Consider the following 27,659-nt stretch of genomic DNA (forward strand, 5'->3'; position numbering starts at 1 on the left):
GAACTGAAATAAACAATGTGGTTCCTAGGGTTCCTAGGAAAGCATAACAGTAATACTGCAGTATTACAAGATTTAAACTGTGTCTCCAAACAAGAATGGTATTTTCTCATTCATTTATATGCAGAGGATTTGCCAACTAAATTCCAAAAAGGGGTGGGTTAAAACACAGGTCAACCATAGTTGTAGGTCCAGAACTGTGCTCCGTTCAAATGCAATCCACTAAATCTGGACATTGGAGCCTTCAGAATGTTCCCTAAAAACTCTCTTAAGATTATTGTCTCAACTGTGTGTTTAAAGTAGTGCTGCACAATATATCATTTAAGCATCGGCATCGCGATGTGCAATAGTGGCATCGCAGGACGTGCAATTTCACTTAAGGTAATTAAATCAAACACGTCATGTTACAATGTTTTGATTCTTGACACAAGAAGTAGATACACAGCATTGTCTCTGTGTCTGTGTAAGTGACGGGCTGCTGCTGCCTGAGAAGCGCGAGGGGGAGGGGGAGCACAAGTAAACACGAGGTAAACCTGCATGGCCTCCATCCACATGTTTGGGCACGTAGTGAAAGTATGGCACCTCAGTCCAGCACAGTTTTGTGCAGATATTTCCAGTTACAGCTGAAATCACACTTTTAATCCCAGAAAACCGCTCTTATTTACCTTTAAAAAAGCTATTTAAATGCCTGATTAAAGGGCCGATTACTGTTGCTTACTGTTGCTGTTTTCGTGGGTTTTGAGTGCTCAGCGCTGACTCAGATCTTGATCGGTCCGGACTTAAGACAGCGTGCGGGTGTGGGCGGGGCTGGTGACGTAATGGGCCCTGCATTGTTTAATATTGCGATATATATAGTCGAAAATTTGCAATGTACAATTTTTCCAATAGCTTGCAGCCCTAGTTTGAAGCTTCTATGTGTGTGATTTGAGTCTTATTTAGCTGAAATACAGTATGTGCTGTGGTGTAAGCGGATAGCCTGTAACTAAGATTTTACTCTATCATTTGTACTATTATTTGTTAGTTAGTCAAAGAGCTGTATCTCAGGCTAGCTTAGCAGGTTAGCTACAAAACCCAACAACAAGAAAAAAATATATATAATAATTTCTGCATTCTGTCTGACCAGAAATTACAGCAGTCAGAATTGTCCTAGGAATTATTCCGATAGATTATTTTATTGTAATTTAAAAACAATTTTATACCACTAACATAATGGTTTCACTATATTACTGTTACAAAGCTGTTTTATCCACTGTGGGATTAATAAAGGACTATCCTCTCTTACTTTATAATAGCAAAATAATGCAATTATACCCTAAAGAGCAATAAACTTTTAATAGTTAGTTAGTGTGTGTGCGTGCATGTGTGTTTGTGGAGCGTCCTCATAGACGGTAGACCAGAACAGCGCAACTGGCTAAAATACACACAACGTCTACAACACACTGCCTCACTCATTTATGGTATGATAAATCGATAGAGCAATTACACAGTAACAACAGGCCTAGTCAGTTTTCCCTCCAAACCGTATATCTGACTAAGACTCATATTTAAAGAATTTGTAAACCTACCATGCCTCATAGGATAAGCAGAGTAAAGACTTTTAACTTTGCTAACTGGATACCCATCTCAGTGAGCAATTTTACATTTTACATCTTACAGAATTGTTTACATATCAAATGTTATATTATGTTAAATTCCCCACCCCCTGTAAATTAAAACTGTGTTAAATTAACATTGAGTTCTAAAACATAACACTTCAAGTCTCAATTTAAATCTGAATGATTTAATTCAACATTGATCTTTGCTTCTTTAGATTAACACTAATGCTAATGTTGCTAACAAGTATGTTTATGTTACTGAAAACTGAATTAGCTGTCTTAATAACACTTTCCCGAAAGTGTCAAGACAGGCCTGCTTCATATGGCACCTCCTGCATGACACCTACAAATATATAAACATCAGTAAATATTGTCATTTTTCAGAAAAAAAAGTAAACATTGTCATGCATAGCTTTTTGTTGTCATAAAAGCTGAGTGTCAATGCCTTTTAAATTAAGCCTATTTTTAAATGTCCATACAAGCTGGAATAACATTCTCACACAGTCAGTCAAAAGGTGGGAAAATGTGTAAATATGATATTTTAGTGAGCAATTTCCTTTCATGATTATACGTTAGAATACCCCAAAACCCAAGGAGGTGTTTGTATGTCAGAGTCTGTCGCTTCTAATCAACCACACACCATCTAACCTCTATTTGCCCTCTACATTTTTTCCTCCTTTAAGTCAGTAAATATCAGCAGCTGCAGCTGTTGTGGCTGAGAGCTATCATTTCAGAAGCTACAGCAGATACTGTACACAATCTTGTGGCACAATATGATACAGCAAGCTAATTTATTTCAATAAATCCTCACCCATGACTCATAACTCTAGAATCAAAACACATGAGCCCCCAGTTGGTCTTTCTGAAACCTCCTCCACTAGTAACAGGAACGTCCTAGCACTTCCACATGAAAATATCAATCAAGCCTGTGTCTTCCTCCTTCTCTCTCTCTCTCTCTCTCTCTCTCTATCTCTCTCTCTCTCTCTCTCTCTGAGTTGTATTCCCACAATACACCAATTGTGAGAACAACAATTTGATCCTCGTATCTTAGCAAGGTTTGAAGAACCATGAGTTGTAGGCTTGTTGCTAGGATATGGTAAGTAAATGTCCATTGCAGTCCTACTGCCCTACTATATTTTAAAATATTAATGTAATACAACATAAAGTATAAATTTAGCACACCAAATGTATGTCCTTCCACATAGATGAATGAAACAAAAAGGTCTTAGGGGTCTTAGAGGATATTTTGTATCTGTATAGTATCTGGATTGGGTCTGTACAATGAAGCATATTTTTTATTATCATAATTCGAGTTTTTACAATAAACACAGCAAAAGAACAGCAATAACATCATGAATAACACATGTTGTTGTTTGTATGCAGAGCGGATGAATCCGATTCCAGGTTATGTTCAATTAGAGAGAGAGAGCGTGGTCATGGAGCTCTCTCCACCATTCAAACGCCAATCCGATATTAATCCTGGTTTTAGCGTGAACTCTATCGTGTTCCTCTTTGGCTTTAGAGCTTGCTTCACTCCTTCATTTCTTTGTTTTTATCATGTGTGAATAAGGCCTTCTGAAGTCTCCATTGCTCCACCAGCCAAGCGCGTTCAGTAAAACTGAGCCGGATCCTCTTTTAGAGGCTGTATGTGTGACGTAAGTATGTAAAGACGTGTGACGTGGCCAGAAACACTCCAGCAAAAAGCGACCTACACCCCAGTTTTTAGAATTAATATATTAGGCTTAGCGGTCATTTCAGAACACTGGTATCATTAAACACAATATTTTGTCCCTTCTCCACTCAGAAATGCTTCTACTTTCAGTTTAGAAGCAAAATATATGGACTGCCACTTTAAGTAGAGTAAAGTATAATATCCTGGTTTATTAGGAAATCCATCAGATAATTTACACTGCACAGAAGCAAACTCTACTGCTCTCATCTACTGGTAAGCATGGGGACGCACAGACACACAAACAAGAACGAGAGTCAGTGAAGGACATTGAGAGAGTAGGAGAGAATTTCTTTCAACATTTTTGCTTGCCTGATGAAATCCTTTATAAGAAAACACATTCTGTTTACACAGAATAGTTTAAATATGCACAAGATCTGTCTAACTGCCGTTAAATGTTGTTTAAGTGATCCAATTCTAATCCATTTTTTCCTTTATGTGGTCTGTGTGGGTCCAGTGTTAAAGACATGAGAATGCTTTGGGTCAGATGCAAGAGGGAGGTGACTCAAACACTGTTTATTAATTCTCCATGTGCAAAAAAATAATAATAATAAATACATGTATATGCTATTTTCTAATATCAAAAATACTTACGAGCATTTGTGTTTGAAAGTTCCTTAACAAAACTAATCACTTTAACACTTCCTTTGGCTCAAACAGCTCTCAGAAAAAACCTAGCCAACAGCTTGCATGGGCCTTAAATAGTACCATACAGGAAGCGTTGTGATGTCACCTCCTGTTATTTTAGAAGGAAACCTGTCAATAAAAGTCCCCCCAAACAAACCAAATACTTTCCCCACTGATTGAAAAAAACATGGATGGCACCAACCAAGATAAGTATTAATTTATTAAAATGGCTTGTTAAGCTACATCTGAAAAAAGTTCTAGCAACTAGAATACCAAATACAGCTGAACTGCTTGAATGTTTGCACCAGGAGTGGCATAAAGTTATCCAAAGCAGTGTGTAAGACTGGTGGAGGAGAACATGCCAAGATGCATGAAAACTGTGATTAAAAACCAGGGTTATTCCACCAAATATTGATTTCTAAACTCTTAAAACTTTATGAATATGAACTTGTTTTCATTGCATTATTTGAGGTCTGAAAGCGCTGCATCTTCTGTTATTTCAGCCATTTCTCATTTTCTGCAAATAAATGCTCTAAATGACAATTTTGTATTTGAAATTTATGAGAAATGCTGTCTGTAGTTTATAGAATAAAACAATGTTCATTTTACTCACATATACATATAAATGGAAAAATCAGAGAAACTGATTCAGAAACTGAAGTGGTCTTTTATTTTTTTTCCAGAGCTGTATTTGAACAGTAGCTTAGTATTATATTAATTCTAATTGCAACTTGTTTTCTTTTCCTGCACCTCTTCCCGTTGGTGGTTAAAATGTAAAGCTACAAAACAGCATATCGGTTAGGCCCTAATTAATAAAGATGAACCAACATGTGTCTGTGTAAAAAATGTATTTTTTAAATCACAATGTCCATATTTAGATATAGTGGCAGAGAATAGTTGTCTCATGGACATGTAAAATCCAAACCTAGTATAAATGCAAAAAGTGTATCTTTAATCTAAATAATTTGTGAAGCTTTGTCACAAAGTGAACTGAAGTGAATGCCAAAATATATTATCACAGTCAACACACATCAGGACTAACAGATCCTTAGAAAACACCAAAAACTTTCCTATAGTGAAAGTAGTGATTTTTATTCAAAATATACTCAAATTTGTCCAGCTAAACTTGTGTAATTATGCTATTTGTAATGAAATGTACAGTCGAGTCAGTGTTCTTTAAGCACTGATATCTTTGACATTTCTTTAAAAAAAAAAACATATATATAAATAAATAAAAATATTGCCATAATTCAAAGCTCTGTCACATTAAAGAATAATTTAAAACCGCTTTTATCTGTGTCCTTGTGTGAAAAATGAAACAGCACAATTAAATACAAGGTCCTGTTAACATTTCTCCAGTGTTAATGAGAAAATAACATAGATGCTGAGGTGAAGAGCTCTACACATCAGAGCATGGCAGGTGTGCATTCTAATGCTTTATTCATGATTGCCCAATTACAGACCACTATGAGCATTATCACATGACATTTTAAGCAAGATTTAAGCCTTTATAGACACCTTGTGGCTCAGACATGGCAGTAAATGTCAATCTGGCACAGACTGCGCATGTGTAACATAGTTAAGGAAATTGAAACCAATTTTCTCCGGGTTAGAGAAATCAGCCCTTGCTTCTGTGACAGCGGGTGTGTTTATCTTTGCTCATTGGACAGGCTTGTCCATGGATAATGGCTGTAAATGCCACACATTCATAGTTTTTCACTGAGGTCCAAGCCAAATGAGAAGGGTCTGGAGCCAAATTGCAGCTCTGACATTTGACTATTGGTGAGACTCGTACTTAAAAAGCCCTACTGTCACAAAGACTGTCTGCCTTTCAGTAACATTTCAGCTTCTTGCAGAAAAAGAGGTGTGCGTGATCAGCTGCTGGCAATGATGGGGGGATCCTTTTTAGCTTTTAGTGGAACTGAACATTTGGAAACATTTTTATTTGTATTTTCATTGTTACATCTGAGCAAAGTGTGTGTTTTTTTCCCCCAAAATCAATGATGGCCCCTTACTCAGATAAATCCTAGTTCTTCCACTGATTTGCTAGAAGGTTCTTTGGGTGTCAGATCTGCTCCTAATGTTTGTAGAGAACCATAATTGATAAATGTACACCTCAGTAAATCTGGAAGAAGGCCAGTGAAGCTATTCATCAATGGAACACACAGATCTACTGGAACTGAGCCACACCATGGTGAAGAAGTCTCGATTGACAAATCACACTCCCCAGAGACAGGCAACTTTTCACCACCAATGTAGAACAACAGGGAGAGAAAGAGGCATTATATAGTGTAGAGCTGATACTGATGGTGGGGATGGTGAAGGCATATACAGCTCTGGAAAAAAAATAAGAAACCACAAATAAATGAGTTTCTTTGATTTTACCAAATTAAAAACCTCTGGAATATAATCAAGAGGAAGATGGATGATCAAAAGCCATCAAAGCAAGCTGAACTGCTTGAATTTTAGCACCAGGAGTGCAGGCAGTGTGTAAGATTGGTGGAGGAGAACATGCCAAGATGCATGAAAACTGTGATTAAAAACTATTTTTATTTATTATTATATTATATTATTCCATCAAATATTGATTTCTGAACTCTTAAAACTTTATGAATATGAACTTGTTTTCTTTGCATTATTTGAAGTCTGAAAGCTCTGCATCTTTTTTGTTATTTCAGCCATTTCAGCCATTTCTCTGCAAATAAATGCTCTAAATTACAATATTTTTATTTGGAATTTGGGAGAAATGTTGTCCGTAGTTTATAGAAAAAAACAACAATGTTCATTTTATTCAAACATATATCTATAAATAACAAAATCAGAGAAACTGATTTAGAAACTGAAGTGGTCTCTTAATTTTTTCCAGAGCTGTAAAGCTCAAAGTGCTCCATCACTGCACGCGCATTCTACCCGACAATAAAACAGCAGAGAGTGAGGAGGAGAGGAGGAGAGAGACTTATCTGGATTCATTACGGAGGTAAATAAACAAGACCACATACAACAGTCGCGTGCAGGGAATTAATCAGCTCGCCTACACACATTCCCAGTCAACACACCCCAGCAGACGATGGGCTTTCTTATTTATTTACCCATAAACGCTCGCTGCTGCAGCAGCTATCAAAACACAACTGCCAAACCAATACGCCCACTTTAAAAGCCCCCTAACTTCATTTACACCAGCATTCCGCGTGTCTCCTCGTGTCTTAACGGAGCTGGAACACACCTCGCTATGCCCCACATGCATTAAAGCGCAGTTTTCAGCAGCATGGGCAGTAAATAGCACGGCTCACCTTGCTCCTGTATCCCTGTAGTGTGGGCTACGTCCGGATGCTTCTGGCTGTCTGCATCAGCGCCAAGAAACAAGGGGAGCGCCCATCTGCTTAGGGACCGTCTGCAAATATACACCACATTCAGAAGCGCAGACACTTAGGGACCGTGGGTGCACGTTACTGAAATTTCTGATGTGAAGGATGCTTCATGTCGCTTGATATGTGGAGAGCATGCCACTGATAACTATCTAGCCCTCTGTGTTTAACTGCTAAAGCGTAGTGTGTATATTGTTACATGATCAGTGTTTAGGGACCATCTGAGACACTAAAACGCTGCGTTTTTGGATGCTCTTAAAATCCACTGCCATCTGTCGGTGAAAGGAATTTCAATGCAACTACCCCATTCTGAAATTGTGGGTACCTTTAAAATGTTAACATGGCACAAGAAGTAAGGAAATTTGTGTTTGGTAGATTATTCTTTTGGTGCAACAATGCTTCTTGGCTATAAATCCTATATTGTTGGAAAGCCTGTTCATTTCTCTTTTAATTAGTAAGGAACATGCATTTGTGGAATGAGCAACAGGGCTGAGTATGTGGGTTGTGCCCCTGACAAATTTTCCAAATCTTCTCTACATTTTATTTAGCTATTTTTGCTGTTGATATTGATTTGTTTTGAGCTTCTGGTACCCCAGGTGCTGCTAATCCAGTGCCTGATTTATTCCATATATTGGGGGATGTCAAAGACCAAGAAGAGGACATCCCAAAAACACAAAACTAGTGAATGGTAGAATAAGCTGTTTGGCATTGGCAGAGAACGTTTGGCAATTTTTTTATGGGCACAACCTATTTTATTCCTTAATTGTGGTCGAAAAGATACAGTTCCAATATCAATATTGGTATGGTTAAAAATCTTATATCACAATACTTAAAGTTATTTTTTATACACAATATGTAACATATTTTGACAAGCTGACAAAATGCATCAGCAGTGGCAAAGTATACTGTTAAAAAGCTCTTTCATGCATAGTTCAGTGATTCTTTTTTTTTATCCAATTAAACAGGATTTTTACACTCTCTGTATTGGAATGTACAGTTGGGTCGATGGTCTTTAATTATTGATGATATCCTTGATATGCTTTATTGTCTATACAGCAAAATATCTATATACCATCCAGCTCTACTCCACATGTTTCATGCCAGGAAAAGTGATTAGATATCACAAGTTTTTATCAGTTTTGTTTGATTCTATGCATTTTGTATTATAAGTAACAGAGTTAGAGAGTCCAGAACACTAGGATTCAAAATTATTTTTTTAATTAGTCACTATATTGTACTATATTATACTATATACGGTAATCGAAAAAGTACCCCACAATGTTATTAAATTATTTCCTGTTACATTCAAGTTGACTGTATAAATACAGTTATACTGTGTACGGTGTGAGTCATTTAGTATTTTTTTATATTTTGTATATAAATTGTGCCTGAGATATATAATAAGCATTATTAGTAGTAAAAATAGTTGTAGTTCAAAATTTTATTCAATTTCTGCCACTTGGAAAAAATGAGGTTTCTTATAATTATGAGACACTAAGTCACAATTATGAGATGGTAAGTCATAAGTTTGAGATGCTAAGTTATAATATTGAGACGGTTAGTCGTAATTATGAAACGAGTGGAATGGGTGGAAATGGGCTTCCATACAAAACTGATTAAATGACTGATTAAAAAAAAAAGGTTTATGTGGTAGGCACGAAATATACCCTCAATTTTAGAATGACCCAATATAGCTAAACCCACTGGATACTAAAAAGCCTTTAATATCTATCGAAAGTGACGAGGCTAGCTACCTATTTAACCTATTGTAAGGCGTTATACAGAGAGCTAACTATGCTAAGCTAATGCACTGGGCTGAGCTGCAGCGCCTCCCCTCGCTGTTGGCTCTGTATCTGTAATCTTGGTATTTTCCTTCAGAGAGGGAGAGCACGCCAACAGGAGGTGCTGTGCTGTCTAGGTCAGCTATAGAGCACGGATTCAGCGCATCATACAGATATATGGCGCCTTAATATTCATTTATTTCTTTATTTTTTCTCTGAAAGAGGTGTTTCCCTGCCTGTATTAGGGCGCGAGAGATGAAAGCACAGCTCAGCGATTATACCCGGCTCAGGTAACGCACTGGGGAACACTGGGGAAACATAAGACTGCCATAGACCGAATCATGCTCAGTATGAAAGGAAGCGCGTCGTGTGGGTTCGCGGTTGTGTGTGTTGTGTATGATGAAGCTGATGGCTGATAGGTTTCTGGTTCTCACTGCATCGCCTCTGTACACCTGCAGTGTATATATGAACACTACCATTGTTTAGTCTAAAGGTAGCTAAAAGGTGTCAGACATGCAGCGGATTAAAAAGTGATCATAATTGAATATATAACGTTATACTTCAGTTTCTGAATCAGTTTCTCTGATTTAGATATTTATAGGTATATGTTTGAGTAAAATGAACATTGTTGTTTTATTCTATTAACATTTCTCCCAAATTCCAAATAAAAATATTGTCATTTAAAGCATTTATTTGCAGAAAATGAGAAATGGCTGAAATACAAAAAAGATGCAGAGCTTTCAGACCTCAAATAATGCGAAAAAAAACAAGTTCATATTCATAAAGTTTTAAGAGTTCAGAAATCCATATTTGGTGGAATAACCCTGTTTTTAGTCACAGTTTTCATGCATCTTGGCATGTTCTCCTCCACCAGTCTTACACACTGCTTTTGGATAACTTTATTCAGCTCCTGATGCAACAATTCAAGCAGTTCAGCTTGGTTTGATGGCTTGTGATCATCCATCTTTCTCTTGATTATATTCCAGAGGTTTTCAATTTGGTAAACTCAAAGAAAGTGGTTTAATAATACATTACTATATTATAATATGATCCAACGTGTTATAATATAAATAATACCGGACATATCTAAGCTGATTCTGGTAGATATATAATGAAAATTAGAGCATTAATATGTTAATTTCTAAAGCAAAATTTGATTTGCCTTACATGACTTTGCACATGTTCATTTTGTAATGGTAATGTTAAAATGTGATATTGTGTAGCTCTAAAGGCAAATATTGATATTACACCTTAAAAAACTGACATATTCTGGAACAAGATTATGTGAACATCTAAAACCAATAACGAATTGAGTGTGGAGAAGTAAAAAACGATTTAATGATGATGATGATCATGATGATGATGATACTACATGAGTTACGATATGTGCGTGTGTAATGATGTAATGCTGTTTTATATATCCTGTGCTCTTGACCATTCGCCCTGTGTGCATGTCCATTACTGCTATTTTTTGGTAGTTGTGTCACGGTTAGTTTTACCAATAAAACTGGAGGATCTGTAAATGGATTTTATGATAATGTTTAATCAAGGCTTATTGTTAGTTAACCAACTTTCTCTTTTCTCAGCTAAACCCTAATGATGCTGATCAGGATGTTCAAGCTACGAATGCTCAATGCCATTGCACCAGTCTACTTCTACATTGCCACAGCAGCCACCATCGTCCTCCATTTCTTCCTTTTCATCCCTACTATTTTCCAAACCTCAGGTGTGGTGCTTTGTCCCATCATGCTGCTCCCCACAGCCATATTCCTCTTCTTTATGCTCAATGCTCTTGGCAATTACTCAATGACTATATGGTTCCCAGCAGAGAGTGCCAATGAGAACATCATCCCAGTCTGTTCGCCGGACTGTCCGGACAGAGTTGATGCACACTACCTCCTGAACGGCCGGCACTTCTGCAAACTGTGTAAGAAAGTGATCATGAAAAGGGACCACCATTGCTTTTTCACAGGGAACTGTATTGGAAACAGGAACATGCGCTACTTCATTATGTTCAGCATCTACACGTCCTGTACCTGCCTCTACTCTCTTGTGCTTGGGGTGGCATATCTCAGTGTAGAATATTCCATCTCCTTTGAAAATCCACTGACGTTCCTCACACTTCTGCCCCTCTCCACAGGATACTTCTTTCTCGGTAAGTTGGCTGCACACGCTCAGAAGCACCTACTCATCTTTCTTCTCAAATCTTCGCTCACAAAAGAATAGAAAAAGACTTATTGTTTCAAATATGTGTCGGCCTCCTTCGGTGACAATAAAACCCATCATATTACAAACAAGTCTAACTTGGTCTATTGGCAGCAACAATAAATAGAGCTTTTTTTAGCAATAGTGTAAAAACTGCTCTGAGTTTATAGTGGAATCACTGCAGTGGTGCTGCAACTGACAACATTTTCTATAATCACAGGGTTGCGGGTTCATCACTCGCTAAATGCCTCTGTTGGGCCATTAAGGAACACTTAAACCGTTAAATCTGTGAATAAAAGGTGTAACAGCTTTAAAAACATAACTCTACAGAAACTCTCTCTCCATCTCTTCCCCCTTTTGTAGGTTCCATCTCAGGCCTTCAGTTCTTCTTGGTCCTCATGCTATATGTATGGCTGGGCATTGGCCTGGTGAGTGCCGGGTTCTGCTGCCAGCAGGTTTTGCTGGTGGCCCGTGGACAGACCTGGTGCCAGCTGCAGAAAGGCCAGCTAGTGGAGAGCCGAGGAACATGGCGTTCCAATTTGAGTGATGTTTTTGGTTCCCGCTGGGTTCTGGGTTTCTTCTTTCCTGTACAAACTGTGGAGATGACACCTGGAAACTGGCAGAGATACCATGAGCACAAACATGACTGAACTTTGTGATGAAGGTTTTTACAGCATCAGCCCTTCTAGGAGATCTTCTGGGTCATGACTTTATATCACCTTTGTACAGGTTAGGTTTTTTTTTTCACAATTGTCACGTAGCCTAGGGCTGAATGGAACTTACATCAGATGCCTGGAATAAGGACACCTTTTTGGACCAGCCCTCCATATGTGTTTTTCTTTTTTTTATGGGGAAAGGGTGGAACAAGAAGCACAAGTATTAATGAAACCTACTCAAGGATGTATTACAGCACAGTGCTTACACAACTGACCTGCTCCATAATGAGCAGCCAATATATCACACATTCAGTGCCTAGCGGCGTCTGTTAGGAGCTAATTTATGGTCAAAGACCTAATTTTGCTAAAGATGCTAGTCTAGATCAGTGCCATCATTCAGTGCCAGACAGGTAAGCAGTGCAGTTAATAACTTTAAAATACGCTTGACATTCAACACAGCCAAACACCTTTTAACATTTTAATGTGACATACTGTAACTATTCTTGTCACCTGTCACAGATTTGAAGCAGCATTTACACATAAGAGGGAAACTGGCATAAAAAGGTCCTTTTAACAAAAGACTTTTGAAAAAATACTTTCTCTAGACATTCAGAACTCCCTTTCATTAACAATGCTTAATTTTAATGTTTAAAAAATAACTAATATTTTTTTTTCTTCAGTTTTTTGTCAGTTAAGAATTGTGTTTCCTAATGTTTCTTTATATTTCTAATTTGGCACTCACACAGTTTCCACGGATGAAAAGAGAACACAAAAACCACAAAGTTATCGCACTGGTTAAGATTAGTGGTGTCAAAAAAACAGATTAATCATAATATTTCACTTTTTCATACATACTATCTCAAAAAATATGACCACATTTTACAATAAAGCCAGGGGCTAACAGTAGGGCAAGCTGCAGTCCTGTGTTTACATGGCGTGTGTAATTTCTCACACTGTTTTATTTTAAAAACTTAAATTTAAAATAGAAAGTTCAGTTTGCTCACAGGGTCACATACTATGCTACCACTGTGCACACTTTTAAATTAATCATTTAATCATTATTTCTATTTTCTGTCTGACGTGTAGTGTGAAGTAAAGGATTTTTTTTATGACAGAGATTATTAACATGTGGATTTTGATTGGCTGTTTCAAAACAGCAGTTTTTAGTTTATTTAGCAGGTTACTGCTAACTTTTGTACCATTCAAGTTGACTAGACCCTAAAAACATAAATGGCAAAAATAAACAGAAAAAAATGGCGGTGTCCTAAAACTTTTGACTGATAGTATATGTCCCAGGCAGACCAATTAGCACTAATGGGCACTCTAAAGCTAACATTCTTAAATGTTGTGTAACACTGCAGTGACCCAAGGCCAATGTTCATGTCTACGTTTTAATTACACTAAGTGCACTCTTATCATATTCTCTGTAAACCTTGCAGGTCGTTTTGTAAGCTGGCCTCCAGTAGCCACCACTCCAGCTCCCCTCCCAGATAATTATTTCTCCTTCATGCATCCTAGCTCCTCGTTTACGTTCTAACAGGATCACATTTTTTATGACAGTGTTAATTCTGGTCATTAAATTATAGAATCACAGACGCTTGTTTTTACGTGAGAAATGCATCCGACAATTCAGAAAGCAAGACTTACTGTACTGAGTTTATTTATTGCTTATTTATTACTGATGAAATATTTACACATATTTACTCTATTTACCCCCTCTGTCTACTTCCATCCCTCTGTCTCCTGCTTCTCACCCTCTATCTGCTACTTCCCCCCCTCTGTCTGCTGCCTTACCCCCTCTATCCCCATCTATCTGCTGCCTCTCCTCCTCTGTCTGCTGCCTCTCTCCTCTATCCCTGTCTGTCTGCTGCCTCGCCACCTATGTCTGCTGCTTACCCTCCTCTGTCTGTTGCCTCACCTCCTCTATACCCATCTGTCTGCTGCCTCACCTCCTCTATCCCCTTCTGTCTGCTGCCTCACCTCCTCTATCCCCATCTATCTGCTGCTTCTCCTCTGTCTGCTGCCTCTCAATGTTGTTGTGGTGCTGCCTCTCAATGTTGTGTGTGCATTAGGTGGATCTGTAGAGGGGATTAAGAATAGCAGTATAGAAAAATGTAAATGTTTACTTCATATCAAGTCCAAGGAGCAGTAATATAGTATTGAAGATAACCAGTGTGTACTTTTGAAGAAAACAAAAAAAAATGCTCAAACAGGGGCTTAAAGCTGGTCTGAACAGCATGATGTGTTTGTTTCACACACTTCCGAAAGGGCACAAAAAATATGGACAATTTACTAGATTTAATATATTTAATATAAAATAATCGTTCCATGCATCCATCCATTGTCAATGCTTGCTTTATCCAGCAGGGTCGCTGGGGTGGGGGGGGCGTGGGTTGGGGTAAGGTGGGGGGGTATGGGGGGGGGGCTGGACCCTATCCCAGCTGGCAGAAAAGCAGGATACACCCTGGACAGGCCGCCAATCCATCGCAAAATAAAATAATCATTTTAATTAAAAAAAAAACAAAAAACATACATTTAACTTGTATATCATGATACGTGGAAGTTAGGGAACTTAGCTCTGCACTGACCTGGGGGATATGCCTGTTTAGAGTCTGTTGGCTTGAACAATTTTAACCTGATGCCTCAAGGCACAATCACTATTGTCAAGCGTAAATGGTAATACCTTTTATGACAAGTTATACACAGTTCCATCCATCTACCACCAAATAACAGGCATTGCTTAAACTCTTAACAATTCATGTCGCCTTGTTTATCACTTTTGTATGTAACTGTCTTTATATTATAAATGAACTAAGAGCTTTTATTGTTTTTACCAAGTGAGTTGTTTTGCTTATTGTGTTCTGATTTGTCATCACTGTGCACTACTTGTTCACTGTCACTGAGTTTATACTGATGTGTCGTCACTGTGCACTACTAGTTCAGCGTCACTGAGTTTATACTGATGTGTCGTCACTGTGCACTACTAGTTCACCGTCACTGAGTTTATACTTAAGTGAAAAGATACTTAAATAAAATGTGACATGATAACAGCTTGGTATTTGTTGTAAATAACCACCAAAAAAAATCACATCACAATGCAGGTGTAAGAAATACTCATTTAATAAAGGCTGGTTATGTATTGAATATTTACATCAACAATTTTGTATGTGCAAATCCTTCGATTGTGTTTCCTTCTGCTGATTGCTGATCATAAAAACAAAACAAATACAAGTACAATATTTTTTGTTTAAGAAATATGAACCTGAATTTCACATACTGTTAAAATGGTGCAAAATGTTATTATAAAAAATGCCATTTTTCACTCATAGACAACGTTCAGTTTCTTTACATATTTACAACACAGGATTCTGTATCTTTACAAGTGCATTCTTAAAAAAAAAGTGACAAACTTCTTGTATTACATTTGGCTTCTTATTAGAATTATGTTACACAGGCAGGCATGTATAGTGTCAGGAGTTTTGCCCAAGGACTCCAATTGAGCCCTTTCTCACACAAAACAATATATCAACTATTTCTCAGGTTATTTTCTTCACTAATGTAAGAAGTTATTTTATTTTAAGTGCCTTCATAAATGAAGACATACAAGATTAAATAAAGCACACTTTAGCTTTTAATGTAAAAAAAAAGTGAGAACTGAAGAAGTCAGGGATATTTTGTTTTGTTAGGAGGGCTGAACTGGTATAGTGTGGTGATGCATTTCCAGCTAGGGAATTGAACCCTGGTCAACCACAGGAAGGGCAGTAATGTTACCCACTACCCACAACCATTTACACCAAACATAGCTATTTACACACAGCTCTGGAGATGTAACAGGACTGAAGTGCCACTCTTATGACTCTCTGGTATAAATATACTTTAAATATATTTAGAGAGCATAATTGTTATCACATTATTATTTTAAATGATTCATGCATTATATGTGGGCCATACTCTTAAATGAAATGCAGAAATAACAAAAGCAAACCAACAATCAAACAAACAAAAAATACATTTTCCATATCTGGAGTAATTACAAAATTTAACTTTAGCAAGAAACTGAATTCACATTGATCAAACTACGTATCATTTATGAGAGTGCAAAAAATGAAGGTGCCTAAATTTAGGCAAAAACAAACCCCTTATATATAAAGGCATACATAAAGTATCTTCAGAGGCAGTTTGACTGCTTCACCACTATGTAGATAACATACCCTGATATGCCGTAAGTCATGGAACAGGAACAAGAATCATGTCTCACAGAAGCTACAGAATGCTGCACTGACCTGCAGGATATGTGAATGGGGTTTTCTGCAGTGACTGTGGATCTTCTAGCTAGACGCTTTTAGTTATGCTCGTTACCACCCATTGCACTGTCCACTGTGGGTGGTAATGCCTATGCATCTTCCACCTGCTATTAGGCCTCACTGAGATAACCCTTTATGATCAGCTGACCTATATTTTTCAGGACTTAAGGCATGTCAGTGTACTTACCCAAAATATTACATCATAAAAAAATAAAACTGCCAAAAATGTTTTATATTTCCTTACTCTCATGATTCACGAGATAAGTAACAAGTAATAATAAAATTTCATTTTATACTGTAAATAAAGTGCAATTTTATATTTATTTGTTATAGTTGTACTGAGAAAAATGCAAGGGTAAAAATCAATTTACAAAAACGAAAAATCAAATCCAAATACACAATGACCAAAATGACTCTTAAGAGAAACTTAACTCATTACAAAATGTAAAGAGCAAAGCAGTAAAACAGATGTATGCAAATGACAGTTGATTTAATTACAAGCTTTGTAAAAAAAATTACATACTTCTATAAGTCAAGGAATTGCAAACTATAGTTCGTCTTATTGCAGAAAAGACAAATCCTTCTGATATAATACATTTAAACACAGTATTCATAAGTAGGAATGAACAAAATATCAAAATATTTGTATTTGAAGGTAAGTGCTTTGATTTGATAGATATTTTAAACTGCAACCAGAAAAGCTCAACACAATTATAGGTAAATGTTGGTACTGTGCTAAAATCTGCATTATACTGCATTTGTCACGCTATAGAAATAAATCACAATGCAAATGTGTTAATCCAGCTGGCTTTAGTGTTTTTTTTTTTTTTTTTTAATCAGTGAATATCGTCATAGGCCACAGTTCCCATATCAGCACATCTCTATTAATGACTGCCTCAGAAGACTTACAGGCATAACCAAACATAATGCGGACAGTTCTAGACAACTGAAAACATGACAACATTTGACTAACTGCAGACTACATGCAGTCAATGGCTCTGGTATCTAACTTTATACTTCCCACAGTGTCCTCCTTTGACTCCTCAGAAGCCGGGTTCTGGATGGTGAGCTGCAGCTTTGCCCAGACCTGAGGGTCTCTGCTGCTTATGGCCTCCAGGAAAAGGTCTGTTTGAGCCTGCAGCTTCTGGAGCTGGGCCTGGGAGCGCTTGTTTTGACGAATAAGCTCCTGTGTGCGCATTGTGATCCCAAGTAACCCTGACCGGTTCAGAATGTTGTATGTGTTGCAGAAGCGCTTGCGTTTACTGGAGCTTGGAGAGAGGGACCCTGGGACGTTCTCTGCATCATCACTGGATGCATATGTGTCTATGGGACTCGCTTCAGAAAAAGGAGAAAGATAGCTGTCACTGCAAACAGAGAATGGAGTGGTTGTGCCATCATCATCCTCCTCAAGGGCAGGAAGCGTTGGTGGAGAAGCCATGTTTTCAAAATTAGGACTGAACACACAGGAATCGTCTGAATGACTTGCAACAGTGGTAGTTTCAGAGGTGTCCTGCTTTAAAGAAAGGCTGCGAGTTTGCGTTTCATGATGATCATTATGGCAACGCTTAGCAGCTTGCCTTTGACCTGAACTGCTCATATGGTTGGAGTTCGTTCCAAGGTCTCCTTCAGCCCCTTGGATAGGGTGGGGAGCAATTTTCAGAAATGAATTCAGGATGGGAAGGTAGTTTTTGGATTGTCTTAGCTGGTTGGCAGGAGTGAGGGGAGTGCAGTTGCTACTGGGTACCATCGGCTGGAGGAGAACCACAGGAGATTGAGGAACCACTTCCAGCGATGGGTTGAAACTCCAAGATTTTAGTGCTGGGTTCACTGAACATGACTGAGAAAAAAAAACAACCACTTGTCATTTTCACTTCTTTACTTCTTATTTCATAACAGATTCATTTGGTGTGAAAACAATTACAACAAATTAAATATAAACAACCATATTGCTTTCTGATTTCCATTTGTTTGGACTATTTAATGTTTTGTGTTGTATTTTATTAGACATCATGTGCCATTTATTTGCTAATACTTTACTAGGTCACTGCACATGGTCAGCTTTTTCCTGGTAATGCATAATGTTGCCATGCCAATACACAAAAAATTTCAATAAACCTACTGTATTTACACCATAAAATGCCCAGTATGTTAGAATGATCTGAAATACCATACCTGCTTCAGAACAATATTGTTCATCTTGAACATGGAAGGAACATCTGGGTAAGACCCTGGCCTTAGAGGGGGCTGTGAACCTGAGAGTATGGGCTGCACTGTGGAAGTGTTGGATCTGACATCTTCGAAGTCTGTCTGGTCCACCGAACTGAGATACCCAGAACTGGCATCTAAAGGAAAGAGATAACATTAAAGAAAAAAAATTCATGATTAAAAAAAATGATCACTGATGTTGGTTTGTACTGTATCCCATAAATACAATGTAGAAATATGTCATTTAACATAATTCTACATTAAAACCAAGATTTTGATATAGACCCTTAACCTCAACCCCCCAAATAAGCATGGTTTTAATATTACAGTGTTATTATTAGGATAATCAGAGAGTATTTAGGAAATCCATCCCTGAGTGTGTGAAACTAATACATTAGAATGAGAAATAAATTTTAATATATAAAAAGAGGAAACAACAAACCTGAAAAACCAGAGTCTCTCTCCAGGTCCAATTTGCATAATTTACGTTTATTTGCCATTTTAGCACAAAATACTCTTTTAACCTCCAGTTTGCCTGTTTTCAGGCTGTTAAATCACAGTTGAGGAAGGAAGATCTGTATGCCCACATGTGTTTCCAATGAATGACTGAAAAAGACAGAGAAACATCTTAATAAACACACATAACAATTCTAAACAAAAAACATTATGTGATGTGTAAATGGTTATATGGAACAAGATGTGTTACAGTCTGTATACTGAGAGTCAGTAAGCAGCAGTAGAGCAAAGCTAGTAGCTATTATTAATGTTTAGGGAAAAGAAACTAGTTGAAGCTAAAATAGCTAGCTAATCAGAACGAAAGAAAGAGGGCTGTTTTTGAGTTCTGGCACTTAATAATTACCCTAAAGACAAGCTAAATGTATGGTTAGTCATTTTGATTAATTACACTTCTGGAGGTCGGCTTGGACTGCATTATATATATATATATATATATATATATATATATATATATATATACACACACGTACACATACATACATACATACATACAACAACATAACTGTAACTGTGCAATGTAACATAATGCCACATTATGGTTTTTATATAGACTGTTAACCTTAACCCCCAAAACAAACATGGTCTTGATAGCTTATTGTTTAGATATTTTGGGTACCACAATATGAATAATTAATATGAAAATGAAGTGATGGATTTAGCTATACTACTCATGGGGCTGAGATGGGACCCATGTGAGAATGATTAATGCTCTATGGCTTAATTTATTTTTTTCGGGAGGGTTTTTTATATATCCCTGTGGATATATCAAATAGAGTGTTTTATTCTTCCCTCTTATGACAAACTGATCATTTTAATCAGATGTTTTAGAGCAAAGATGCGCTTAAAACACGCAGGAGTGTTCTACCTGCATAACGGTGCCCAAAGGCAACAAATCAAACAAAAACACTTAGTAAGTTTACAACAAGAATGCCAGAATACTTTAAGAATAGAAACAGCCAAATATACTTCTTTACATATACATATACATATACATTCTTGCACATATACATATTTTTATTCATGACCCACTTGTACGCCTCATTGTATTGGACGTAGATATGCCTTGCAACATTTTATTAAAAACAAATAAACAAATAAATACATAAAACATAAGGTACGGTATAGTAGTGAGTTGTTATAACGGGTCTCAGTTAATCCAGCAAGGGTCCCAGTAAAAACACAGGTTACAAACCCACCTAACTAGCTATCCCACGTTCCACCCATGTGAGTTTCACACGAGCAGATCGACTAGAAGATCCTTAGTTTGAGTCTATGATAGTTACACGCTTATTTAGCATGCTAAATAACCTAGTTAACACAGCTAAGCTAGTAAACGTAGTTTACTAACAGGGTTAAGACGTGTATCAGGAGACAGTGACAAACAAAGCCCTGCTACACACGCAACAACAATAATAAAGAATAAAATAAAACAATCAGCGCTTTAAAAAAAATAAAGTTATTAAATGTATTTAATAATATTGACAATAAATTCAGCACGTCTTACCTGTGTGAAGTGCAGCGCTCTGTAGTACACAGCAGCACACAGCAGCAGCAGTAGGAGGAGGAGGAGGAGCAGCAGGAGCGTGCTGGAGTTAAACTAGCACACGATGTCAGGCACGAGACCTCGCACAGGCACAAACACGAGACACTTGGCACAAGTGTAAACTCGCTCTCTGCGTCCGCTCAGCGCTGTTTATACCGCCGCGCTGCTGCACAGTGTCCCTCTCTGTAATAAACACTGTCAGACAGGCTTAAAGCTGCTTCTCTAAAGCAAAAAAAAACGTTTTTGTGTTTCCGCTGAAGCTCCGAGACCCGTGCTCCTGCCCAGCGTTTGCGACGATACTTCCTGCTTTACGATTTGGTTTGGTTGTCGTTACCGCAGCAACAGCTCCTGCGTCAGTTTATTAGCCATGCAAAGCTCCACCCCTCAGGCGCATGACGCCTCCTGATTGGCTGGAAATGCAGGCCGTGCGGCCAGGAACGTGACTGATAAATCCAGCAGCAGCAGCAGCAGCAGCAGCATCTATGTAGAAAGGTAGGGAATAAACAAACAGCGGGGCATTCACAGTGAGTTAGTTACCGGCCTGAAATGTGGCTTAAAAGTGTTTTCTAGAGATTTTAGAGCTAGAGAGGGACTGTTTCTCCTTATTATTAAAGATTCCTGATGGCCTATTTGCGTCAGACCTGTAGTAAATGTAAATATATACTAATATAAAGCTGGAGTAGGTGATGTATTTTATTGATAGCAATACACTCTTATTGTGTGAGTTCTCTGAAATGTGTCTAAGATCCCACAACAGCTCTATTACAAGTACAGGAGCAGACACCATACTTTTTGCTATCTGGGATGTTTCTTCAAACACTCCATACATTCCAATAACAGACTTCCCAAGTCTCCCGGAAGTTGCGGGATTCTACCACATATACCCTGATGCCCAAAGACTGAACATAAACGCGCGCACGCAGGCGACACAGATTTTTTCCCCAATCACGTGTGAGAAAAAAAGAGAGGGAGAGGGAGAGAAAGGCTCTCCCCTCGTGTGCATATTCATGAAGCGCATGCAAAAAAGAGAGGGTTCTGATTGGCCTGTTTTCTGCAAAGAGTCTGTGACTCAGCCAATCAGTTTAGTTTGAGCGGGCACCGTTTTTTCCGCTCCTGGACAGGATGCGTTTAGTGCATCATGGCTCCAATCAAAACTCATTTCACCTCTGAATTCTTTAAAGTATATTCAAGTAAAAGTAAAAAACAATGAAAGTCTTGCCCACTGTACAGTTTGTAATAGTGATTTTTAGATGGTAGTCCAGGTCCGTGGGTACCTCCCTAAAATTAATTTTTGCAACTTGGGATATCTGCAGTATTAAAATAATAATTGTTTTTACAATATTAATGTTACTTATATTTGTGGGAAGGATCTTTATTAAAAAAAATAACCCAATCCAACTTTAATCAGTGTGTCACACAAGCAAGATGGTGAATAAAATGTGGTTCTGTGGGGCAGCTGAGCTCTGCAGTGTTTACTTCTTGCAGTGACAGGGTTTATCATTGCCACCATGTGATCATAATCACATGATGTGCTGTGATATCATGGGGAGGTGTGAGCTTTAAACAGGGAGATGAGCTGGCTTAGAGCACGGTTAGGGAAATGATGACTGTAGTGTTGAAGTGTGTACTGTATATGGGGCAACAGAAATGCATTACTCAGAATGTGTCTGTGTTGTCTAAACAAAATAATCAGAAAGCAGCCTGTCTGAAGCATGTCTGAATTTAATCTCATTCATTGCTTAGACAATTCTTGCAGGTGTAGGCTTCCATTTCTCACTCCTGGAATGTAAGAATATTTATTTTCTCTAATTGCAAAATAATAAACTTTAGGGTTTTAAGCATAGTTAATGAATTAACAAATAGGTTTTAATAATAAAAAAGATATTGTCAAATAAGATAAAACAATGCAAATTTAGACAATATGGCAGAAGATCTTCCACATATTAAAATACAATGAGTGCCTGTTTGGGATTACTTTATTAGTTTGGTATTTCTCACTGATGATAGAATGAGCATTTACCTGCTTCCTTGAATGTTGATATCCCATGTCTATTAACTCTAACACCTTTTGGGTTGTATTTCCAGTACACACATGATACTGTGGTCAGAGGAATGTTAAATGCTTACACAACTTCAGAAATGGAATATTCCATCCATGTGACACTGAATATCAGGCCTTGTTTCAACTCCGATAAGAAGATAACACCTCACAACTTGCACAGATGTGGACATTTCTAAGCCATCTCTTGAGGTTACATACTGCTGTGCCAAGACTTTTGGCACCTTGTGAAAAGAAAATATTTGACAGTAACAGTAATGAATTGAAGGCACACTATAGATAATGTATCTCTTTATTAACAGTGAAAAAACAGCAATATTTAATCAATATCATATGTATGTACAATAAATGGAAACATCTTTCAAAAAATTTTGACTCATTGGTAATTAAACATTTCCATTAAACTGAGCAGACCGCTCTGGTTATATTAAAATAGGCAAACAGCAAACATCCTGTTCACTCTTAGCAACATAAGAGTAAATGTTGCTGCTTGAAGTACAGTATAGTCCTTTACTTGGTGGAGTGTTAATAAAAACCCTTAGAAACAAGAGGATTTGCAAATTATTAACTTGTCAAAGACTGACTTATGCCCCCACTGAGAAACTGGTATTAATGCTTTCATATTTAAAGGCCATGAACTTTACACCACACCTGTTAGCAGCATTCCTGGTTTCTTTGGTCGAGTTTGTTGATCTGAACAACCCCAAAATGTGGGCTTCTCTAGATTGAAGCATTTTAAATAGACAATTATAACAATAATATATCAGTTTGTGCTAACTGACACTTGTCTCTTTTACTGTAAAATCACGGCATAAATCAACAAATATGAATTTACCACCTTGCAAACTGCCATTGTGTGGAAGCTACAGTAGAGCCGTACAGTTTTACTTCATGTGTGGAAAACAGAAATACTGTAAAATGTTGTCTTTAGACCACTAGAGGTCAGCACATCCCCTGTTAATGTACCACCCCTCTCAGAACTGAATCAGCGCTCTAACACACAGACCATGTTCAGTCTATGTGGACTTCCTCAACGATAAATTTTATTTTGGTTGTAAACTCATCGCCATATGGAAGTGTCAGATTGTAATGCTGTTTGGAAGGAAGATAAAGGTTACTAGGATCAATAAATGATAAAAAATGTAGAGGTATACATACAGAGGTAGTATGTAACGCATGTGTAATGCAAGGTAAAGGATCTCTCTCTGTGTGGAGTTGTAGAGATTCCTAATGGTGTTTTGCGCTAATCCATCCTTTGCAGCTGGAATATTCAGACAGTTTCTGCAGACTTTGCATCCAACAGCATCCCACACATTTTATTTGGCCCTATATCTGGTGATGGGACTGACCATGGCGCGGTATCTTTGTCTTTAAGCCAAACTTTTGAGACAGTAGTAGTATCTGGACAAGCTGTGTCCTGTTGAAACACTAAATTTCATTCCTTTTGGCTGATTCCTTCATTTTTCTGATGACGATGAGTGTACATTTTTTGCTCTGAAAATTGATCTTGAAACTGGCCAAGTTTAAGGTTTCAAACTATGAAATAGGTTCAGTACAGTAATGTGAGAACTCATACAGCCTCTTCCCATCTGAAACTAAAAGAGGAACTACATGTAACTGTAATCACCCTGGAAATCTGTTTTTAAAAAGCTGAAAGTGATGATTTAGACTGGTCTATCTCTAAATGCTTAGAAAGAAAAATATCCCATTTTGTACTAATGTCATATATTAGCAGAGGAATCAGTCTAAAACAACCAAAACAAGCTCTTCCTATTGTTTTGCAAGCAATAAATAAAAGTGTTAAGATGACATAGATAAAGTAAAATAATAATAATAACAATAATATATATATTTTCTTCAGTTAGAACATCATCACATGTGGAGTCCTGTGGGCTGATTCCCACCTCAGACACTTGAGGTGGACCCACCGCTGTGCTTCGCGAGAAGCATATCAGAGGATGACACCACACACACACCAGGCACTTCCTGTATATGAATTGTCCCCCAGGATGGCTAGGGTGATCTCCCCACCCCTGCACCTTGGATGTTCTGGTGGTGGAGACACACAATGCTGTGAAGACCGAAGGGGGGGCAGATGGTGGGGCTGGCACAGAGGGGGCTGGCTGCACAGGACGGGCAGAGAGCGCAGTGGGACTGCATCTACCTTCGTGGAGGCTGACACCTAAAAGAGAGAGAAGAAGCTTTCATTTCAGTTATTCCAGCTCATCATCATGAGGACTCAAGTGTGCCTTCACAAAGATTCACTACTTTCCTAACACAAGATATTAAAGTAATGTATCAAAGAGTGCACCCAAACCCATACTAGCCATAGTAAAACAGGGTCACAGAGACTTAGAGCTATCTATCGCTTTATATCTCAAATACTCATGTATTAACATGTAAAAAATCCAGTGATAAAGAGTTTGCTATACGTCAAACAATGCTGCTTGTTACCAGTTGGCTAGGGTTGCCTAGCAATCTAACAATCAAAGAGTGTTCAGTATAATGATATTTAATACCTACACATATGCAGAACTCAATGATTTATCAGTGTACATATGTGTACATAATTTTTTGCACAATTTCTACACTACAAAAAGTGCAGAAAAATCACCTTAAATTTACAGCTAAAATATACAGTGGATTTAGATCCACTTGACATGTGTCTTGCGGAGGTAGGCAGCAGGTTAAAAAACTAAAATGGTGATTTCTAAATCAAGCTACATGTTGCACAGCTGATGGCTCGCATAAGGAATGCTAAAATACGGCCTTGCTCTTTATTTCAGACTAAAAACATAGGTTCACATAAGGCGCCATACAAGAAGAGAACCCCTAGAACCTTTGCCATTGCTGATATATGGGTTTCTATATCTATTTTTTATTTGAGCTTGTTGGTCAAATTATTATGAGGTTCTTTGCAAGCACTATCCTGTGAATCCTGTATTCATAATACATAATGAATGCATTAATAATAATATAAGCTTGCACAATAATTCATAAGTAAATATATAGTGACACACATAACACAAGTGTAAGTATGTGACTTTATAAAGAGAGACGTCATGCCTATAACAATATTCATAAGAATATTGAACATGCGGCCTCGTGCCTACGACCGCAGCACAGCAATATCGATATTACAAGTTATAGCACTCCCTCTCCTGTATTATTGCCATGTATTATCAATGCATTCGTAATGTATGATGAATACAGGATTCATAGGAAGTGTTACCGATCCTTTAACACATTTCTAGATAATGTAATGTCACAAACTGTTTCCTCATACAGTGAAATACTTCTCAGGAGTCTTACCCGTCACAGTCCTTCTTTTTCTCCTTCCGTTTCCTCCCTCTAACTCTCGGTCTCCGCCTAAATTATAAAGAAGAAACAGCTTATTCTCAAGTGTTTATGTCTGTATGGAGGAGCAGATAAGCTTATAAAGTCTTGCTCAGTAGGTTACCTGTCGTGTTTCGGTGTAGGCTGTCTTAGTCTGAACAGCACAGCACGTTAGAATCCCGTGAGAGAGAGAGAAAAAAAGAGAAAGAAAGGGAGAGAGAGAGAGAGATACACAACTTTAGATGACTTTCACTACCATCTTCAGTTCTGCCAAGTATTTTGTGGCCCCACAATTTAATATTTATGCCACTGTGCAGATCTGCGGTTAGCAAACACATTATGAGTAAATCATGAGGAAAACAGAACAAACCATGCTGAGTGCTGATTTTGCCCTTACCTACATTCACAGCTTTTATGCTCCACGAAAGTCATCTCCACATATTCCTGACCCTTTTCTGCTGGCTTCAGCTTTAATAACTGCATAAAGAGACACAGTATCTGATCAGATCAACAGATCGACAAGTTTGTCAGGGATAAGTATGCACTGTATGAACATACTAGCAGTGTAATTCTATTGATCAATGTTGTAATTATGCAGCGTGCAACTATATTGTTATCTGATTTATATTCTTCTTCTTATTATTAATATTATTCTGCCTGACATTTGCTGTGCAAAGTTTTTCTCTTTGTTAAACTCCAGATTTTTTGGCCTACAATCATCCTCCCTATTAGCTGTACAACTATTTTGCTATATCTTTAAACAGGAGTAAATAAAATGAGAACAGCTGCAGAACTCTGTCAGTGATAACGCATACAATCATACAGATTAAGACAGCACAATTACCTAGTGACATATTTTAAACAATAGAAACCAGCTTATAAGCAAGATCGGCTTTGATCTTTGGAGCGTGTTTAACTTGCAGACAAGGCAGATTTCTGTCAGCAATTACTGTGCAATCAGCCTGTCAGCAGCTTTTCATTTCATTCTTACTATCCAGCTCGAAATTCCCCATTCCTCTGTGGATTATGCAAGATTTTCTTGTAATTCCTGAATCCCAAACTGTAAAAGCTACAGGGATTCAGATTACGGTCTGAAGAGCCATGTCACTATACTTAGTTGCACTACATTTATCAGGGATTTACAAGAACGGAGTAATATGAATTGATATTGACATTGTGTCAATCTATAGATTAATCTGTTTAGAAAGATATTTAAATTTGTTTGATGACACACTAAATTAATATTACTCTAGAAAAGCACTGCTGGCCTACTGTGCTGAAAAAGGACTGGTGACCACTGACACAGATAACACACTTCACTGCCCCTCATGCTGCTACATACTTGCATAGTGATGTTGGAGGTAAGCGTTGGGTGGCACTCCAAGTTCTCGTCTCCACAGCAACCGGCACAACGGATCAACGGCACGCAGGCAGGGCTGAAGATGTGCTCCACCTCCCCAGGATACTCCTGCACTACCTCCACCAGCTTCTCAATGGTACGGCAGAAGCTCCGCCCCCACACCTCCTGAAACAGGATTACTGAAACAAGGACAAAAAGAAAGAAAAAATGCAATGTTAGCATGCTAAAAGCTAGTTTTATTAATCTGCAGGTGCTTACCGTGGTACTAAAACATGCACGTAGACCCGGGACCACATGACGGGATTAACAGAAAATGTCAGACGCACTTTGTGCACTCTATGAGCAGTTGTCCAAAAATTTTGTGTGGCTCATTAGCTTGGT

General features: G+C 37.9%; 4 protein-coding genes across 4 annotated transcripts in view; 1 reads left to right on the forward strand and 3 right to left on the reverse strand.

Annotated features, from left to right (window-relative positions):
• tmem63c (transmembrane protein 63C) overlaps positions 1-7,328 on the reverse strand; it is a 56,831-nt gene extending 49,503 nt beyond the window's left edge. Inside the window, exon 1 of the mRNA XM_049464120.1 lies at positions 7,239-7,328. The gene's annotated coding sequence lies outside the window, so the exon portion shown is untranslated. The remainder of the gene's footprint in view (positions 1-7,238) is intronic.
• A 1,841-nt stretch (positions 7,329-9,169) lies between these two features.
• zdhhc22 (zinc finger DHHC-type palmitoyltransferase 22) lies at positions 9,170-14,322 on the forward strand. Its single transcript, XM_049464239.1, has 3 exons — positions 9,170-9,384; positions 10,681-11,249; positions 11,663-14,322. The coding sequence occupies exons 2-3, from the start codon at positions 10,691-10,693 to the stop codon at positions 11,947-11,949; spliced, it is 846 nt and encodes a 281-aa protein (XP_049320196.1). The 5' UTR covers positions 9,170-9,384; positions 10,681-10,690; the 3' UTR covers positions 11,950-14,322.
• A 735-nt stretch (positions 14,323-15,057) lies between these two features.
• On the reverse strand, positions 15,058-20,866 carry cipca (CLOCK-interacting pacemaker a). Its single transcript, XM_049464150.1, has 4 exons — positions 20,485-20,866; positions 18,907-19,070; positions 18,432-18,601; positions 15,058-18,096 (listed from the first exon to the last, which is right to left on the reverse strand). The coding sequence occupies exons 2-4, from the start codon at positions 18,962-18,964 to the stop codon at positions 17,239-17,241; spliced, it is 1,086 nt and encodes a 361-aa protein (XP_049320107.1). The 5' UTR covers positions 18,965-19,070; positions 20,485-20,866; the 3' UTR covers positions 15,058-17,238.
• Positions 20,867-22,860: 1,994 nt separating this feature from the next.
• pgfb (placental growth factor b) overlaps positions 22,861-27,659 on the reverse strand; it is a 31,632-nt gene continuing 26,833 nt past the window's right edge. Inside the window, exons 3-7 of the mRNA XM_049464204.1 lie at positions 27,261-27,457; positions 26,316-26,395; positions 26,043-26,072; positions 25,895-25,951; positions 22,861-24,764 (exon numbers count right to left, since the gene is read on the reverse strand). Of these exons, the coding sequence (XP_049320161.1) occupies positions 24,743-24,764; positions 25,895-25,951; positions 26,043-26,072; positions 26,316-26,395; positions 27,261-27,457 (386 nt within the window). The 3' untranslated portion in view covers positions 22,861-24,742. The remainder of the gene's footprint in view (positions 24,765-25,894; positions 25,952-26,042; positions 26,073-26,315; positions 26,396-27,260; positions 27,458-27,659) is intronic.

This window comes from Astyanax mexicanus, chromosome 14 (genome assembly GCF_023375975.1).
Source record: "Astyanax mexicanus isolate ESR-SI-001 chromosome 14, AstMex3_surface, whole genome shotgun sequence".
Lineage (NCBI taxonomy): Eukaryota > Metazoa > Chordata > Actinopteri > Characiformes > Acestrorhamphidae > Astyanax > Astyanax mexicanus.

Coding starts and splice junctions, on each gene's coding strand:
- zdhhc22 (XM_049464239.1), top strand. CDS start 10,691: ATGATGCTGATCAGGATGTTCAAGCTACGAATGCTCAATGCCATTGCA. Junction 11,250..11,662: donor CACAGGATACTTCTTTCTCG/GTAAGTTGGCTG, acceptor CCCCTTTTGTAG/GTTCCATCTCAGGCCTTCAG.
- cipca (XM_049464150.1), bottom strand. CDS start 18,964: ATGGCAAATAAACGTAAATTATGCAAATTGGACCTGGAGAGAGACTCT. Junction 18,602..18,906: donor GAGAGACTCTGGTTTTTCAG/GTTTGTTGTTTC, acceptor TCTTTCCTTTAG/ATGCCAGTTCTGGGTATCTC. Junction 18,097..18,431: donor ACAATATTGTTCTGAAGCAG/GTATGGTATTTC, acceptor TTTTTTTCTCAG/TCATGTTCAGTGAACCCAGC.